Genomic DNA, 16,393 nt, shown 5'->3' on the forward strand with positions numbered 1-16,393 from the left:
TTTCCTGTGTATGCAAGTGGGCGTACGCATTCTTTATGCCCAATCAGATGAAAGGTGGATGCAATCTACGCGCGAAAATCTAGTGTGGTATTCTCCGGGTTTAAATGACACCAACAGCTCATGGCAAAGTAAGGTTCTACTATTGAACAAAACGAAATTACCCGTGGATGCCACTTGAAGTAAATTAAAACAATTTTGTGATATTTAGTCGTGGTATCTAGCAGCACTAACCGACTGACACATACATTCTAACTGTAAGTACTTTTCCTGATCAACTTTGTTTGTCCAAGCTAGCCAGCTAACTTATGGTATTCGGCACTATGACTGTTAGCTATATGATCATATTTAGTTAAATGCATCTGTCTGATGTTTTTAAAAGATTGGAGTCTTTCCTTGTCAATTCAGATAACGTTAAGGTTGTTGTTGCACCGTTTTAGATTTTGTTTAAACCGTCTGTATCGCGTCTCAAAACAACTAACAGTTAACGTTAAGGCCTGTAAAATATATGTTCAAATCCACTGTCTTCATATTTTTCAGCCTTTGGTATTCAGCCTGACGGCCTGAAAAACACATTATCTGGAAAGTTATGTTTAGGCATTAATATATTCATACTATAAACGCATTACTCATGGGCATGGCCAGCCCAAACCATCGAAGACAAACATGTTCTCAGTCTGAACCTTTAACGTTAAAATGTTGGTAAGAAAAAAAAATGCAAAAGGGAGTGGCATTAAGGGTATTTTATCGTTTTTTACTCATTTGGTATCAATCACTATCTTTTTTCTTTAAATGCAATGTTTTATGAATGTTGGTAGAAGTAGCTTAATGTATGGACATTTAGCGTACCATAGAAAATCAGGGTTCCCAGGAACAAGTTGAATAGAGTTCCTTAGGAGCAAGAATGAAGAAGCAGAGGTACAACAATGTAATGAACTAAAGTGTATTTATCTATGAATGAAACATTGTAGGACATTGAGAGTTTGTACACACAAAATCTGGATCATACCAACTACCCCACATGTATTGCCAGTCCTATGAAAATGATCAAAAAATGTAACCCCACCTAGTTTAATCCTTAATTTATTCATGTTAATATGTATGCTGTGGATACCTCAAATATTTGCCCAAGATTAATAAAGTATTGTATAGTTAAAATGTTGATTTGATGTCCTGTGAGTGGGTATAAAAATATTGTTTATAATACCCTCAATATCACCCTCTTTCCACAACCTTCAATGGGCAAATCAAGTAGCCTGGAAATAACCAAACTAAAGTGAATAGAGTCTGGTACTCTCGATTGGGAAACGTTTGCAACACTTGCATCGCAACGGGCACTAACTTTGAAATCATTGGTCGAGCCTTACCAATCACATTGATCAAAGATTCCTATTGTTACTTCCTACTTTGCCTAAACTTAACAATCTGACAATAAACAGCATCAACAGTCAGTAAACAATGTATCTAGGTCTTTTATTGTAAATAAAATAAAAAAAAAAAAATTTTTCAGCTGCATTTTTTGACGTTTACAGGTGTTGCTGCTTCTGTTTATCACAATAAGTTTCTTCTTCCTCTCTCGTCTCTGATTGGCCTGACATTTTTCTTTTCCGAGAGAAATGGTAAACTATGGTGTTAACTTGGTGGTTGGGCCTGTCTACAAATTAAGGGGCACGCAGTACAAATTTTTAATGGTCCGGTCATACAGAAAATATGTTTCTCTTCCATCCTACAAACTTTTAAGATATTAATGTCCAAACAAGGCTCCCAAGATAATATATTTTTAAGTGTAAAAGTACCAGGTCAAAGACAACATGAAACTTTGAGCAAAATATGACACGGTGCAGCAACCATTTTCCTGGATTCTGTCTTGATTTGACATGGAATGACTCGCATTGATAAAGATGAATGTTTTACAGAACAAAACATTGGATCAAGTAAGCTGATTCGCTATGGTTTGTTTGTTGCTATGAGCATGGAATTTGCACCAGTCAAAATGCTTATTAAACGTTTACTTAGCAAGAGAACTATCTGTTTGTTTAGGGATTGGAAAGTAGCAATGTGTTTCACGCATTGTTTGTAACAGCATGCTTTTATCTTGTAGGTTTGCAACATGAGCAGATATTCCACACGGCTACGAGTGAAGAGGAGCTACAAATGGAAAAGTGGACCCATCAGTACTGATAGGAAATTGAACACACACTTTTATGAGTATGCTTAAGTTACCTATTGTCTAACATTGCACATAGTTTTGCCATGGGAACAGTGAAGCCTAAATGATTTTTTACACTTTGCTTTGTAGATCGTTGATTATTCAAGTGGAAGGGAAACCTGCAGAGACCATTGTCACTTTAGGCCAGTACATTCTCATTGAAGGTGACGATGACGACAACCCATATGTCGCTCAGGTCCTGAAGTTGTTCAGTGATGGTAACAGTTTTTGTCCTATCACATCACACAGAAATGCTTTGCTCATAGGTTGAAGATATCTTGACTTGTTCTGTATTTGCTTTGCTTTCCAGAGGATGGCAAGGTGAAGAAGGCAAAAGTGCAGTGGTACATACGCTACTGTGAGTTACCTCATAACAAGAGAAAGCTGCTTGGCAGATCTGCACATGCTCAGGAGGTCTTTTACTATAATGACTCCTCATGTGACAGTGAGGTGGATGCGGAGACCATTTTGGGCACAGTTGAGGTGAGCTGAGAAATTGGTAATGCCATACATTTGTTGCATGTCTGCATTTCATACAGTAGTGCTGTATCTGCTACATTTTTCGTTTTTTCAGTGCCAAATGCTGCTTATAAAGTGCTTTCGAATAATAAACTTTGAAGCTCCTAACTTAGAAATGATACAATTATTCAACATGGTCTGTAGTCAAGAATCATGGGACATCAAATTACAAAATGGTGTATTTGTTTTTTCAAAGAAGTTTTCTGAAAAATGATGATAAAAAAGGGTCTTTGTGTCTGTCATTTAAATGATCCACAGGTGAAGCATATTCCGGGAGAGCTCCCTTTCCCTGACAATGCAAGTAAAGACACTCTCTTTGTCAAGCTGTCTTGGGACACCAAGGCCTTCAAATCGTTCGACCCAGATCTCATGAATCCATTCCAGATTGCCATGACTCCTCCACCAAAGCAGATGCTCCAGTCACCCATGCAGAAGAGTCCCACGTTAACTCCACCCATCACCCCCAAAGCTCGGAGCACCACTCCACGCATGCTGCCCACACCAGACCCCATGGTGATGAAGTGGGCCAGCTCCGCCGCGAGCCAAACTCCCTACAACCGCGGCTGCATGAGCACGGGACGGAGGAGCAGCCGCGAGGCCGAGTCCATTCATTCGGCCTCCAAATTGTCGGCCTCCAAGCTGCTGAGCGGGAAGAGGCGCGGGCGGATCGCCTTCGAGCCAGCAATCCGCAAGAAGCTGGAGCTCAGCAGTGAGTCGCAGCTCCCCTCCTCCAGCTCCCCTCCTCCACCACCATCACCAGTACTGCAGTGTAATCACACAGTGAGGCGTAGATCACACAGGAAATGAAGCACAATTCAGGCCACAATAATTCTATATGTTAATGAAAAGTTCTATGACCTAGCTAGTGAAACAGTAATTTCTGTGCAGCGGAAATGAAACATCCTGAATGTGTAGGAAATCTTAAATCTTTTGATTAGTCAGAAGGCCTGAGATGTTCGGACCAATACATGTCCTTGCATGTAAGCTCTGTATTGACTGGTGTTTGTGCGTACAGGTCCAGGTAAGAAGATGACCAGGGAAGACGTGCTGGGAGAGCTCCTTGATGATGATCTGGCCCAGAAGCTCACCACCTCTCCTCCACGTTCTTTGAAGCTCACCATACGCCTGACTCCCCTCAGTGTCAAACAGCCGTCCTCCAAAGACGAGGAGGAGGAGGATGACGACATCTCCCTTCAGCCTCTTAGCCAGAGTCCAGATAAGCCCACACCTACTGCTGTGGACGAGCAGGATTCAACAAGGTGGGTGGTTATGGACACACAGGGATTTGGCATAAAGACTGAAAGGCCTAAGGACAATAATGAAAATCACATTAAAATTGGGCTTTTTTGTATCATTAGTGCTTTTAATGATATTCAATGTAGTGGATCGAGTTTGCAGTAGGTTTGAGCTGCATTTGCCCTATTTTCCTAGCAAAATGGAGGCATCATGCACTGTCAGCTCTAACACATTCCCATCGCAGAGGAGAGGAAAGACACAATTGTCCAAACACCCCTTACAGAAATTTCAGGTTTCTGGCGAAGTTGCCGCAAATTTGTGGCAAGGTCATATTTTCACATGCAAATTAGATTTCTGGCAAACCGTTGCAGTTAACTTTTGGTAATGTTGCAGCAAATTTGCAGCAATGTCATTATGCAAATTAGGTTTGTCACCAGAAATTCACGTGTGATGGCAAATCACTGGCGAACACATTTGTCACTAGTGGCAAACTTCTCATTGTTGCCAGAAGTTTGCCTCTAGCGGCCAACACTGGCAAACATTCTGGCGATATTTTCTAGCGAACTCATTTGTTTCCCACAAATCACCCACAAGTTTGCTGCAAATCTGCCACAAATATTTCATTTTTGTAAGGGACATTGTCTAAATATTCAGTCTAGGGGTATGTCCCCTGGAGGATTCTGCTGATGAGGGAGTGACCGTGCTTCCAACCCCCCTACAGAGAAGGGCTACTCCCAGGAGAGGCAGTCTGAGGAGGCAGTGAGTGGGACTCCTCTCTGGGTGTCTGCAGTGGGGCAGGTCACACTGGTGTTATGGGTTTAAGAGTGTTGTTTCCCAGGCATTCACCCTCTGAAAGATGCTCTTGAGGCATCCCACCATTCCATTCTTCTAAGGCACCAGGTGCAGGTTCTACATGTCCATATGAGTTGTTCTCCCAGTCACGCACTTGCCTCCTAAAAGATGAGGTCCCTCTGGGTATCCCACCAGTCCACTCTACTACGACACCAGGTTCTTGAAGAAGAATTTAATTCTGGCATTTTTCAACCAGAGCTCTTTTGTTCAATGTCTGTAGGTGATTTCATTATGGACAAAAATGACAAAAATCTGTTCAGTATTGAGCTAGCTAAAGAAGCGTCAACTTAATGAGGGCATTGGGCTAACGTCAAACACATACCGTTTCTTTGCCTTTTCTGATGTAAACAGGCACACTTGTATCTCCATGGGGATCCTGTCCATGTTGGCTGACACTTGTAATGACATGTTGAGCCTTGGTAATGGTGAAAAAAAGCAGTTTACTTTGATAGCCAGCTGCTCCCATGAATGCATTGCTGGTAGCAGCAGGCCAGCTAGTTTAATACTGAATATATCTTCATTGTTTTTGTCTCTAATGAAAGTACTTAGACGCCATAAAAATGGGGACCCAGGTTATCACAAATGCCTTGTAGAGGAAGAGGAGAATTATTTTGTTTTCTTACGCCTTCCTCTCTCTCAGGTCAAGGACCCCCTCGCAGAGGAAGAGTTCCTCTGATCTCCTGCGGGAGCCGTCACTGTCCGTGCTGTGAGTGCTTTTCAGTTGTCTGATGCCCCTAGTGGCTCTCCCTTCTGTGTGATGGCTGCTTTACTGACCTCTCTCTCCCCCCTCTTTTCTTATCCTGTCAGGGCGGAGGAGGAACATGAGGACTCTCCTTTCCAGACTGCAGTCACCCCACGCTCCAGGAGGAAGTGTGCCCAGCTGGTGTCCTCGCGAATCAGGAAACAACTGTAAGTAGCTAGATCCATCACCTTCATATTAATTTAATGTGAAGTCTTGTTTTGTTTGAACAATTTTAAATACCTGCTCGCATACACAGTATATAGTGTGGTGATGGTGATGGTAAAGGTAAAAATGTAGACCTTTGCATAAATGTTAGGAATGGAAGCATAGTTTTATGTCCATAGAGATGACAGAATTTTCACTCTTCCCTAATGTAATATGTGCAACGCAATGTAACACTCACTCTTATGTTAATAGTTGTCATCCTAAACAATGACTGTTACTTCTAAGATAGATGCAGATATCCATGCTCCTTATATCATTGGAGCTGTTTGCAGTGGTTCATTAGGAAGGTTCAGTACTTTTGTCAGTCATTGGTGAATGCTGATTTGATTTCAATGTTTCTTCAGTGGTGTTGGTGATTGTGATGCCATGAGCTTAGACGATGAGGATGGCGATGACGATGCCTTCGTTCCATCTAAAATCGACCTTCATAGCAGCAGCGATGAGGACGTGGACGCAAAAGTGGAGAGTGACGATGAGCTTGTGATTATAACTCGCAAGAGCCGAAAAATGACTGGGTCTCACACCCCGCAGGCCACAGAAAAAACGCGTCCCTCTACCAGGACCCCACGCAAGACTCCCAGCAAAAAGGTGGGTCATAAACAGCTGTGGCTGATCACCATGTCCACATTAATGTCCAAGATGTGAATGATGGCCCTTTTTCTTACTGCACATTTCTTTTGTCAGACTGCTCCCACTACCCCTCGGACACCGAAAACACCTCGTCATGCAACGCCCGTCATCCCCAGCCGGAATCAGCCTGCCAGAACTCCAGGGAATGTCTTGGAAGTAGCACGCGCAAGGTGAGGAATGGATATATAGATAGATAGATAGATAGATAGATAGATACTTTATTGATCCCCAAGGGGAAATTCAAGAATGTTTTCTCTATGAATGTTCCCAATGTAATGCAAATATATTTTTATTTATATATATATAGCCACTTGTAATGTAATTTGTAATGTAATTTGAGATGTATCGTAACACCTCCATTTATCACCCATTTCGTCCTAAAATTCTGAAACAACAATGTTTTTTTAATACTTCAAAATAACATTTGATAAATGAACCTTACATTTTTCAGTAGCCATAGATGTGTAATTTGAATAAAATCTGGTTTGGTTCTTACCGGGGCTTTTACTGCCTGAAATATCTGATTTTGTTTACCGCGCTCGGAGGTTAGTGCTGGCCTGGTGGGTCGTCTACTTCCACCCTTTCAAGGGCACATGAACGGTTAGACTAAGAATTGTTGTCGCTACCTCAAAATTCCACTGGAGCTCCAAATGGATTTGTACACGCAGCCTTACAAGACTGTTTATAGCTCTTCGAGTCACGGTAAAATGTAATTTGTGGTACATAGCTAATTTAGATACACTTGGGTGTGGGTGCTTGTGTTTCTTTAGGAATCCGCCGTCTTGGTTTGTATAGAAATGAATAGTAAGTGACCCATACACGTAAGAGGACGGAAACACGGGGCTGGTGTTAATAGGGGGCGATCCGATAGTTCCGTAATAATACAACTAATACTGTAATTCAGTTGTAATGCCATCTAAGTTGTATACCCTTAATAAGGCTGGCTGTTAAATAGCCATAACTCGTACACTCAGATGTGTGACTGTAGCAAATAATCACTTGTTTTTAACAGTTTGGCAATTAAATGCCTTATTTTGATCGCCGCACAGCAATTCCCAGGACACTGAAAGGCCGAGGTTGCCGAAACTTGGTGGCCATGTTTTTCGTTTTGATCCGTCGCCCACCCGCCGCAAGGAGGGTAGGCCGGACAAAGTTTTCTGTGAATATCTCGAGAACCGCAGGGCCTAGGATGACCAACTTTTTTTCGTATGTTGGTGCCAAGTTTCATAGAAATTCCGTTCATGGGGGTCCATACAATAAATGTATAGGTGTACATTTAGTGACTGTACAGTACACCAATCGGCCTGTAGATTGCCAGACACAGTTTTCTGTGAATAGGATGACCTAATTATTTTTGTATGTTTGTCTCCAGGCCAGGGCCCATGTCTTGAATTTCCCCTGGGGATCAATAAAGTATCTATCTATCTAACACATCCCATATTCACTCATTTGAGGTATAGCACCACCTAGTTAAAAATGAAAAGGCAAAAACGATGGCGTCATTTAGCTGACTTAAATATGCGAGCGCATAAAGAATGAAAACGAACGTAGATCTAGAAATCTAGACCGTAAATACAGAAACTGAGGGTTAATCTTGTGAATAATCAATTAATTAATAAAAATTAATCAATTAGTTAATAAAAAATAATCTTGTGGTGAATAAAACCTCCGATGCTCTGGGACTGGGAAATGTTTAAGCAGGCAGCCACTTACAACAACCAGACAGACATTGAGGAGTATACAGACACTGTAACCTCTTACATCACCAAGTGCATCGATGATGTGACCCACACAAAAGACATCATCACTCGGGCTAACTGGAAGCCATGGCTGACAGGGGATGTCCTCAGGCTGCTGAGGGCCAGAGACAAAGCCTACAGAGCTGCAGATGAAGCTGGCATGAGAACAGCGAGAGCCAACCTGTCCCGTGGCATCAAGGAAGCAAAAAAGGAATACACTTACAAGATAACCACCCACTTCAAAGACAGCAGGAACGCACAAAGCCTATGGCAGGGCATTCAGGCCCTCACGGACTACAAGCCCGCGCCACAGAGCTGCGAGAGCAACATCCTCTGCTCAACAATCTGAACCGCTTCTTTGCTTGCTTTGAAGCACAAAACAGCACTTGCCCACAGAAGACCCCTCCCCCCTCCACACGAGCACCCCCTGTGCCTCTCTGCCGACAGTGTGAAGAGGACACTTGCTGCTATCAACACCCGTAAGGCAACAGGCCCAGACAACATCCCAGGTCGTGTGCTGAAGGACTGCGCTGAGGAGCTTAAGGATGTCCTCACAGACATCTTTAACACTTCCCTGAAGCAAGCCATCGTCCCATCATGTTTCAAAGCTGCCACCATCATACCTGTGCCGAAAAAAACTGCTCCATCCTGCTTCAATGACTACCGCCCCGTGGCACTGACACCCATCATCATGAAGTGCTTTGAGCGGCTTGTCATGTCACACATCAAATCCATTCCCCCCACCCTGGACCCCTTCCAGTTTGCATACCGAGCAAAACGGTCCAGAGAGGATGCAATCTGCTCTGCCCCCCACCCAGCCCTCACCCACCTGGAAAAAAGAGACTCATATGTGAGATTGCTGTTTATAGACTTCAGTTCTGCATTCAACACTATAATACCACAACAACTCATCTGCAAACTTGACAAACTGGGACTCAGTACCTACCTCTGCAACTGGCTACTGGACTTCCTCTGTCAGAGGCCTCAAGTAGTACGTGTTGGCAACAATATCTCAAGCAGCATCACACTGAGCACGGGGGCCTTACGCTGTGTGGGGCGTAAGCTGCACTGAAAACAACAGGAAAGCCCTGCAGCGCATAGTGAACACAGCTGGAAGGATTATTGGTGCTTCACTCACCTCCCTGAAAGACATTTACACCACCCACCTCACCCGCAAGGCGACCACAATTGTGAGTAATGCAAGTCACCCCGCTCACAATTTGTTTGATCTACTGCCCTCTGGGAAGAGGTACAGATTGCCTGCGCTCCCGCACCACCAGACTCACCAACAGCTTCATACACCAGGCTGTTAGGATGCTGAACTCTCTCCCCCGCCACCCTCAGCTACATAACATCCTGGACTTTAGACCCACAATGGCTGCCTTGCACTACTCCACTTGTACACTTGCACACTTTGCAACTTGTTGTTGTTGTCCTGAAAACACAACACACTTCTGCTCTTACATAACTTGCACCACTATGCCACTTGCATACTTAGGTCAAACAGAACTACCTCAGCCATTTATTGGCCTGACTTTGCACTATTATATTGACACTCTGTGCACAATTGCACAATTTCAACCCAATTTTGCTGCTCTTATTTCTTCATTGTATGTGCCTTCTTATTTACTTTTTATTGTTTACTTGAATGTTATGTTTGTCTGTGGACTTAAATTGGTACAATACGTCTTGTCTCCACTGTGGGATAGTGATGTTTGCATCGGACAGCTCATCGGCTCTGTCTTCTGCTTGCTCTCGCTTTGAAACTTTCTACGCTCCACGAGTATTTTTTCCAACCGGAAACACGACACACACACACAGTAGCATCGGGAGGGGTTTTCTGATTTTTGAGGCAGTGAGGCCAATATTAGCACAAGCGCAAACTGTGATTGACAGGAAAGTGGAGCTTTTATTTTCTACAATTCACTGTTTAGAGTAACTCAAAAAGGGTCAGAAAAATACTCAACCAAACTTTAACAGCTCCGTTTCAGCAAGGTTTGTTATTCATTAAAGTCCCCCAGATAAATTCACAAACTTAACTTTCACACACACAACCCATTAACCCCCCCCTCCCCCCACACACACACACACACACACACACACACACACACACACACACACACACAAACACAGACAATTTACATACACAAAAGTAGGAGATGGAGACAAATTGACAAGCGTGAATTATTTTTGCTGAGAGAATGTGCAGGACTGGGCGGCGGTCATATTTTGTACCGTTTTGTGGTACATCTAGTATTTATTTTGACAGTGCTGTCTGTTGCTCCTAGGCTGCACGTGTCTTCAGTCCCTGAATCTCTGCCTTGTCGGGAGCAAGAGTTCCAGGACATCTATAACTTTGTGGAGAGCAAGGTCATCGATGGCACTGGAGGGTAAGACTGCTTTAGGTGTAGTTGGGATGTTTGTATTGATGATGTGTGGCTCTGTGTTACTCCTCACAATCATTTCTTTGATCATTCCAAAGCTGTTTGGTGACCATGCCGTGTGCGTGTGTGTGTGCTTGCGACTGACAGGTGCATGTACATTTCTGGAGTGCCAGGCACCGGGAAGACGGCCACTGTACATGAGGTGATCCGCTCGCTGCAGCAGGCAGCGGATCTGGACGAGATCCCACAGTTCCGTTTCATTGAGATCAATGGCATGAAGATGACTGACCCGCACCAAGCCTATGTCCAGATTCTACAGGTACTGGTCAAAAAGGCAGAACAATTTTGATCTGGTCTGACTCCACTACCATTGCTTTGACATTTGCAGGTCAACAATATAAGATGACATATATAGGAATGTGTATAATACTACATACTATAATGTTAATCTTAAAAAAAAAAACATTCTTGTTATAAATCTGATCATGAGAATAATAACAAGACTGTAGCATTTACATGGTTGGTTAATGACCTTCATGTGAATGCACACAAACAATGCTGAAAAGCCAACACATTTTTATCACCAAACAGAAACTCACCAATCAGAAGGTCACCCCAGACCATGCAGCCAGTCTTTTAGAGAAACGCTTCAGTAATCCTGCTCCCAAGAAAGAGACTACTGTCCTACTGGTTGATGAGGTGAGTTGTGTAGGAACAATTCTAATATGACTATGCCTGAGAAGGCACAGTTGCCAGTGTTGAAGAAAAATCTAGCTTGAAATATGTACAAGATTACTAAAGATAATTGTCCTTTACCGTAGGATGTTTTCAGCAGAATGTTTTTGTTGTATTTAATTGATGTCTGATGATATAATTGATGTCATAAATACATACTTAACTATTATGGTTGTACTGGGTATGTATTAAGAACTGACACACAAACACTTTTTTATTGTTTTGTCTTTTTTTAGCTGGACTTGTTGTGGACCAGGAAGCAGAATGTGATGTACAACCTGTTTGATTGGCCGACACGTCGCCATGCCCGTTTGGTAGTCCTGACCATTGCCAACACCATGGATCTTCCAGAAAGAATCATGATCAACCGTGTGGCCAGTCGCCTGGTAGGGCATCTCTAAACTGCTGTACTCAGGGCAGCTGACCCAAAGCCATCATGGCTTTTAATGTAGTGTTTGTTAGTGTAACTGGTTGACTAAACTGTAACATCAGAAGGGAATTATGATTCCCTGCACTATGAGGGTGAGGTTAGTTGGTTAAAGAAGTGTGTTGACACACAAGCCAGGGTTTTCAATGGCACTAAGGTGCCTCTCTTTTTACCTGGGTAGATTTTAATGACCAGGGTTTATTTTAATGTGGGAGTTTATACTTCTCTGTATTTGCAATTGACCACATGAGTTCAACACCACCCCATTCATGAAGACATGGACAGTGTGAAGCAAAAAACCTGGGTTAACAAATCAAAATCACCATCGAAGTACCAATCATCTCAGATCGCTAGATCATGGTTTGTCAAGCCATCTCATAGCCATCATCATATCTAGAAAGCCAAAATATGTGTAAATTGCTTTGTAGTATACCTCTCTGATTTGCCATGCTTTCCACCGAAAGTGTGTTTGTTTTCTCTTACTTAGTTACTTCTATCAAACATATCAAGATAAATCGTAGTATTAGCCCCTTTCGCACTGTAGGGACTTTTTGTAGTTCCTAGAGCCCCTTTTTCTGTGCATTCAGACATTATGGAACTTGGGATTATTGAGTTCCTCTGACCGCAGTTCCTATAACTATTTGAGCTCCTACTTTGGGACAGGGTCTTTTCCCTGTGCATAGGAACCATGGCTGATGTACAGTACATGCCAACTTGGCCTAGGCAGCTGAAGCACCATTTTTAAAAATCTCTAAAAAATAGTTCAGCTTATGTGTCATAACTGCACGAGAAGGCTGCAGAGACTAACCACTGTCATGTTCTGGACAGATGAGAAGATTAAGGATGAAAGCCAATGTCAAAAATTTTTTTTTTGCTTCCTGATACCATGCGCTTAGTTTGGCTATGAACTTCAGTAGCTAGTAACTAAATGGCAATGTTGTCAGTTTCATTACTTCATGTTCATGTAAAAATTGGGCTACTAATGTGTTATGTCATCTCAGAGTTCCTACTGTATGCGAATGTGAACAAAAAAGCCCTAGGAACTGGGCAGGAATAGACTCTCTAGTTTGTTATCAGTAGAACTGTGCTCATAGATCTGTGTTTTCATACTAACATACTATATTAAGGGGAGGTTGTGTTTTTCGGTCATTTTCATAGGATTAAAATGTTATGTGGGGTAGGCACTTGATGATCTACGTTAAAGTAGCTCAGTGTATGGGCATTTAGTGTACAAAGTGCCAATGTTGTACCATAGATAAATAAATTGAGTCAAAATCATTGTTTTACCAAGTAAGTGTATTTATGTATGAATGAAGCATGGTACATCATTGGTACTTTATTCACGAAATGACTATAAACTGAGCTATTCCCACGTTGATTTTCGTGTTACTACTAGCTACCCCACATGCCATTTTAGTCCTATGAACATGAATGCAATCACACCTTGTTTTATCCTTAATATTTTCATGTGAATTTGTTGCAGAGACCTCAAATATTGGCTCAACATTAATAAAGTATTGTATTTGTAGACAAAATAGTGATTGGTGCCATGTTGAAACAAAAAACTAGTTTACTAGACCCCCAATATCAGTTTTGCGCTTTTTTCCATATCTAGGGTCTTATATGAAACTAATGGGCATGTAGTACAAACGTTTAACGGTCCAGTCATACCGAGAACATGTCTGTCTTCCACCCTACAAAGTTTGGGCAGGCTAGGAATAATACTTCAAGATATTAATGCTCAACATGGCCTCCAAGATAAGGCATTTCTGAGTGTAAAAATGATACAAAGTCAAGGGGGGGGGGGATTAACAGACATATTTTACAGGTCTTATCAGGTACACAGACTTTGAGCAAAGTCTGAGACGGTGCAGCAACGGAATGACCCGATGGCTCAATTTCTGTTTCTTTTCTTGTATGTATGTCTGTCTGTGTCTGTGTATATATGTGTGTTTGTGTCTTAGGGCCTCACTCGGATGTCGTTCCAGCCCTACACCTTTAAGCAGCTGCAGCAGATCATTGCCTCCAGACTGAACAGGGTGCGGGCATTTGAAGAGGATTCCCTCCAGCTGGTGTCCAGAAAGGCAAGCACCTTTTGCTGCACATGGTCAGAACATTGTTTGTGGTGAATAACTGCCTATCCAGTGAGATAAGAGCTGTGTTTATGTGCACCTCTATGACCAGAGAAGACTTTCCATTCTTAGTAGCCTTATCCCTGAGTGTTACTGTCAGACTTGATTAGTTTATAGGGATTGAAGGTTGTCAGTGTTATCCGCTGCAGCCAGTTTGAACAAAAAAGATTCATGGTTGCAGAACAGTCATTGAACTTAACCTACACTGAGATCAAATGTCCACCTGTGTGTTCTCTTAAGATGGACTCGCCTTATATGGCTGAAACATGAACCCACTGTCATTAAGTGCAATGATGTGTAGCCTAACTGTGTTTCCATGTCAGGACATGACAATGATTATGATCGGTTGTCTCTCAGGTGGCAGCGTTGTCAGGTGATGCCCGACGCTGCTTGGATATCTGCCGCCGGGCCACAGAAATCTGTGAATTCTCGGCCAATCCCAAGAGCGGCACGGGATTGGTTGGAATGAGTCATGTGATGCAAGCATTGGATGAAATGTTCTCATCCGCCTACATAACTGCCATCAGGTGAAGTTAATTATTTTTGAGTGTTTGTTTCAACAGAAAGACTGGTATTCCGCCACGCCCATTTTAGAAATGTATTTTTCTATTTTCCTATTTTTACTTTCCGTCTTGTGTTCAATCTTCCAGTCGGCTAGTTCCGGCTAATTAACTTTATTGGGATAACACGGCAGAAGAGAATGGAGATTATTGTACTTCACCACCCAAGGCTATACACCTCTATGGAGTGGGTAGATTAACACTTTAGTCAGTGTTCTCCTAACTTCAGATCGGAAAAGTGTATTACAGACATGTCTGAAGTCACCAAAATCCTAAATAAACATTCCTAACTTTAGGATCACCCATAACATATGATAGCACAGCTCTATCGAGATGACTGGTATCTCAATGTATCGCAAATAATGTGCTACTCAATGGGAAGTTCGGGCACAAAGCGGGCAAAGATGGCACTGGGAACTTGGGTTGGGACATTTTTAAACTAAAATTAAATATTAAGTATGTCTTAAGTCTGCTGTTAAGGCTCTCTTTGACAGAACTAGTCAACGCTAGTGACACGCTATTCTCTAGATATTTTGTGTGTGTGTGTTACTGTAATGGCATCTAATCTAATGTACGGCCGATTGCCCTGCAGGTGTGCATCCGTTCAAGAGCAGCTCTTCCTTAGGGCCGTGATCGCAGAGTTCCGACGCCTCGGTTTGGAGGAGGCTACGTTCCAACAGGTTAGAGATCACTGCACCGCGAAAATCATTGTGTCTATGTAGGGCTTTAGCTGATTCAGATGTTTTACTGAATGCCTAGCTTAACAAAATATACACTGAATGCCAATGCTTTGCTTTAGCTACTGGACTTGTGTTTGGTACACTTGAAGGGAGTGCTTGAACTCCTCTTTCTCCCTCTGTAAACCTCCGTCAGGTTTTTGTGCAGCACCAGGCTCTGTGCCGCGTGGAGGGGCTGCAGCCAGTCAGCGTGTCCGAGTCGCAGGCAGTGTGCCAACGTCTGGGCGCGTGCCGCCTCCTGCTCCTGGAGCCCAGTCGGCTGGACCTGCTGCTGCGCGTTCGCCTCAACGTCAGCCAGGACGACGTGCTCTACGCCCTCAAGGCCGACTGACTGGAAGGCCTACTCCCCGTGGGCTGCTGAGCTTGAGGGTACTAGGACTAACTTAGGCTTGATGTCACACAGAGCGTTAAGCCTGACTGAGGATGTAACTGTGCTCATCTGAAATCCAGCCACACAACCTACCAGGTCTCACACAACTTCACTCATCTGTCTCTACTGACAACTACACCCAGTCAGGACAACTTGCTCTGAGCCCTGTAGGATGAGCACTTGAAGTAGCCATTATCCTAGGCACTTTTATCAGTCAGGATGGCATGTTTTATTGCCAACAAACTAAGTACACTTTAAAAGACTTAAATGCTGCAGGTAAAATCTTTTTTCACTCGTCTCCAAATATGAGCTCCAATTCTTTGTCTGTGGCTCCATCTTGGGTCTCCTGGGCCCCACCACTGATAAGTCTCCTCACTAACCCCCTCTAGAGGACACTGGGTGATAAGTGCAGAAAAAGTCTTGAAGGGTGAGCCAGGTTGAGCTTGACCTTCACACCATTGAAGTGTTATGACACATGTGGCTGATGTATGGTTTCTGAGTGTGATGTTTTTTGAGTCAGGTCGTGTTTTGGTTCCTCTTTGGGTCACCTGTGGTTTTAAACTTAAAAAAAGGTTTTAATTTTGAGAATTCTCACAGCTTTTGAGACCAGTAATGTGATTCAACTGTTTGCCATTTAACCCTTCAACTCATCATCATGTCACTCGAAACATTATATAAAACTGTGAATGTTTTGACTTCATTCAAGTTGTTTTAAATTATTTTTAGTATTGTATGTTTTAATAGGGTGTAGGTGATTGTGCTGTATTGTCTTGGATTTGCATATGGTGTCTTGAATTCCTTTGCTTGATTGGTGTGCTTTTATTCTCTCAAAATTTTAAATGTATGTATGTAAATGTGTTTGTGGATTTAATAAAGATTGAGTTTTGGAAGCATGGCGC

General features: G+C 42.8%; 1 protein-coding gene across 2 annotated transcripts; it reads left to right on the forward strand.

The window, feature by feature from the left end:
- The first annotated feature begins 62 nt into the window (after positions 1 to 62).
- Positions 63 to 16,384, forward strand: orc1 (origin recognition complex, subunit 1). Of its 2 annotated transcripts, XM_042057663.1 has the most exons (19): positions 63 to 254; positions 2,099 to 2,205; positions 2,297 to 2,424; positions 2,517 to 2,689; positions 2,984 to 3,434; positions 3,741 to 3,984; positions 4,616 to 4,720; positions 5,454 to 5,519; positions 5,621 to 5,722; positions 6,125 to 6,368; positions 6,465 to 6,580; positions 10,438 to 10,539; positions 10,681 to 10,852; positions 11,125 to 11,232; positions 11,505 to 11,654; positions 13,660 to 13,779; positions 14,185 to 14,354; positions 14,980 to 15,067; positions 15,261 to 16,384. In XM_042057663.1, the coding sequence occupies exons 2-19, from the start codon at positions 2,108 to 2,110 to the stop codon at positions 15,453 to 15,455; spliced, it is 2,832 nt and encodes a 943-aa protein (XP_041913597.1). In that variant the 5' UTR covers positions 63 to 254; positions 2,099 to 2,107; the 3' UTR covers positions 15,456 to 16,384. The 2 variants fall into 2 exon arrangements, with proteins under 2 accessions (XP_041913597.1, XP_041913598.1); XM_042057664.1 differs by lacking the exon at positions 4,616 to 4,720.
- Positions 16,385 to 16,393: the final 9 nt, after the last annotated feature.

Source organism: Alosa sapidissima, chromosome 12 (assembly GCF_018492685.1).
Source record: "Alosa sapidissima isolate fAloSap1 chromosome 12, fAloSap1.pri, whole genome shotgun sequence".
NCBI lineage: Eukaryota > Metazoa > Chordata > Actinopteri > Clupeiformes > Clupeidae > Alosa > Alosa sapidissima.

Bases quoted from the DNA above. Each gene is read 5' to 3' on its own strand.
- orc1 (XM_042057663.1), top strand. From the start codon at position 2,108: ATGAGCAGATATTCCACACGGCTACGAGTGAAGAGGAGCTACAAATGG. The intron at 2,425-2,516 runs GTAACAGTTTTT...TTTGCTTTCCAG, and splicing joins CCTGAAGTTGTTCAGTGATG to AGGATGGCAAGGTGAAGAAG. The intron at 3,435-3,740 runs GTGAGTCGCAGC...TTGTGCGTACAG, and splicing joins CAAGAAGCTGGAGCTCAGCA to GTCCAGGTAAGAAGATGACC.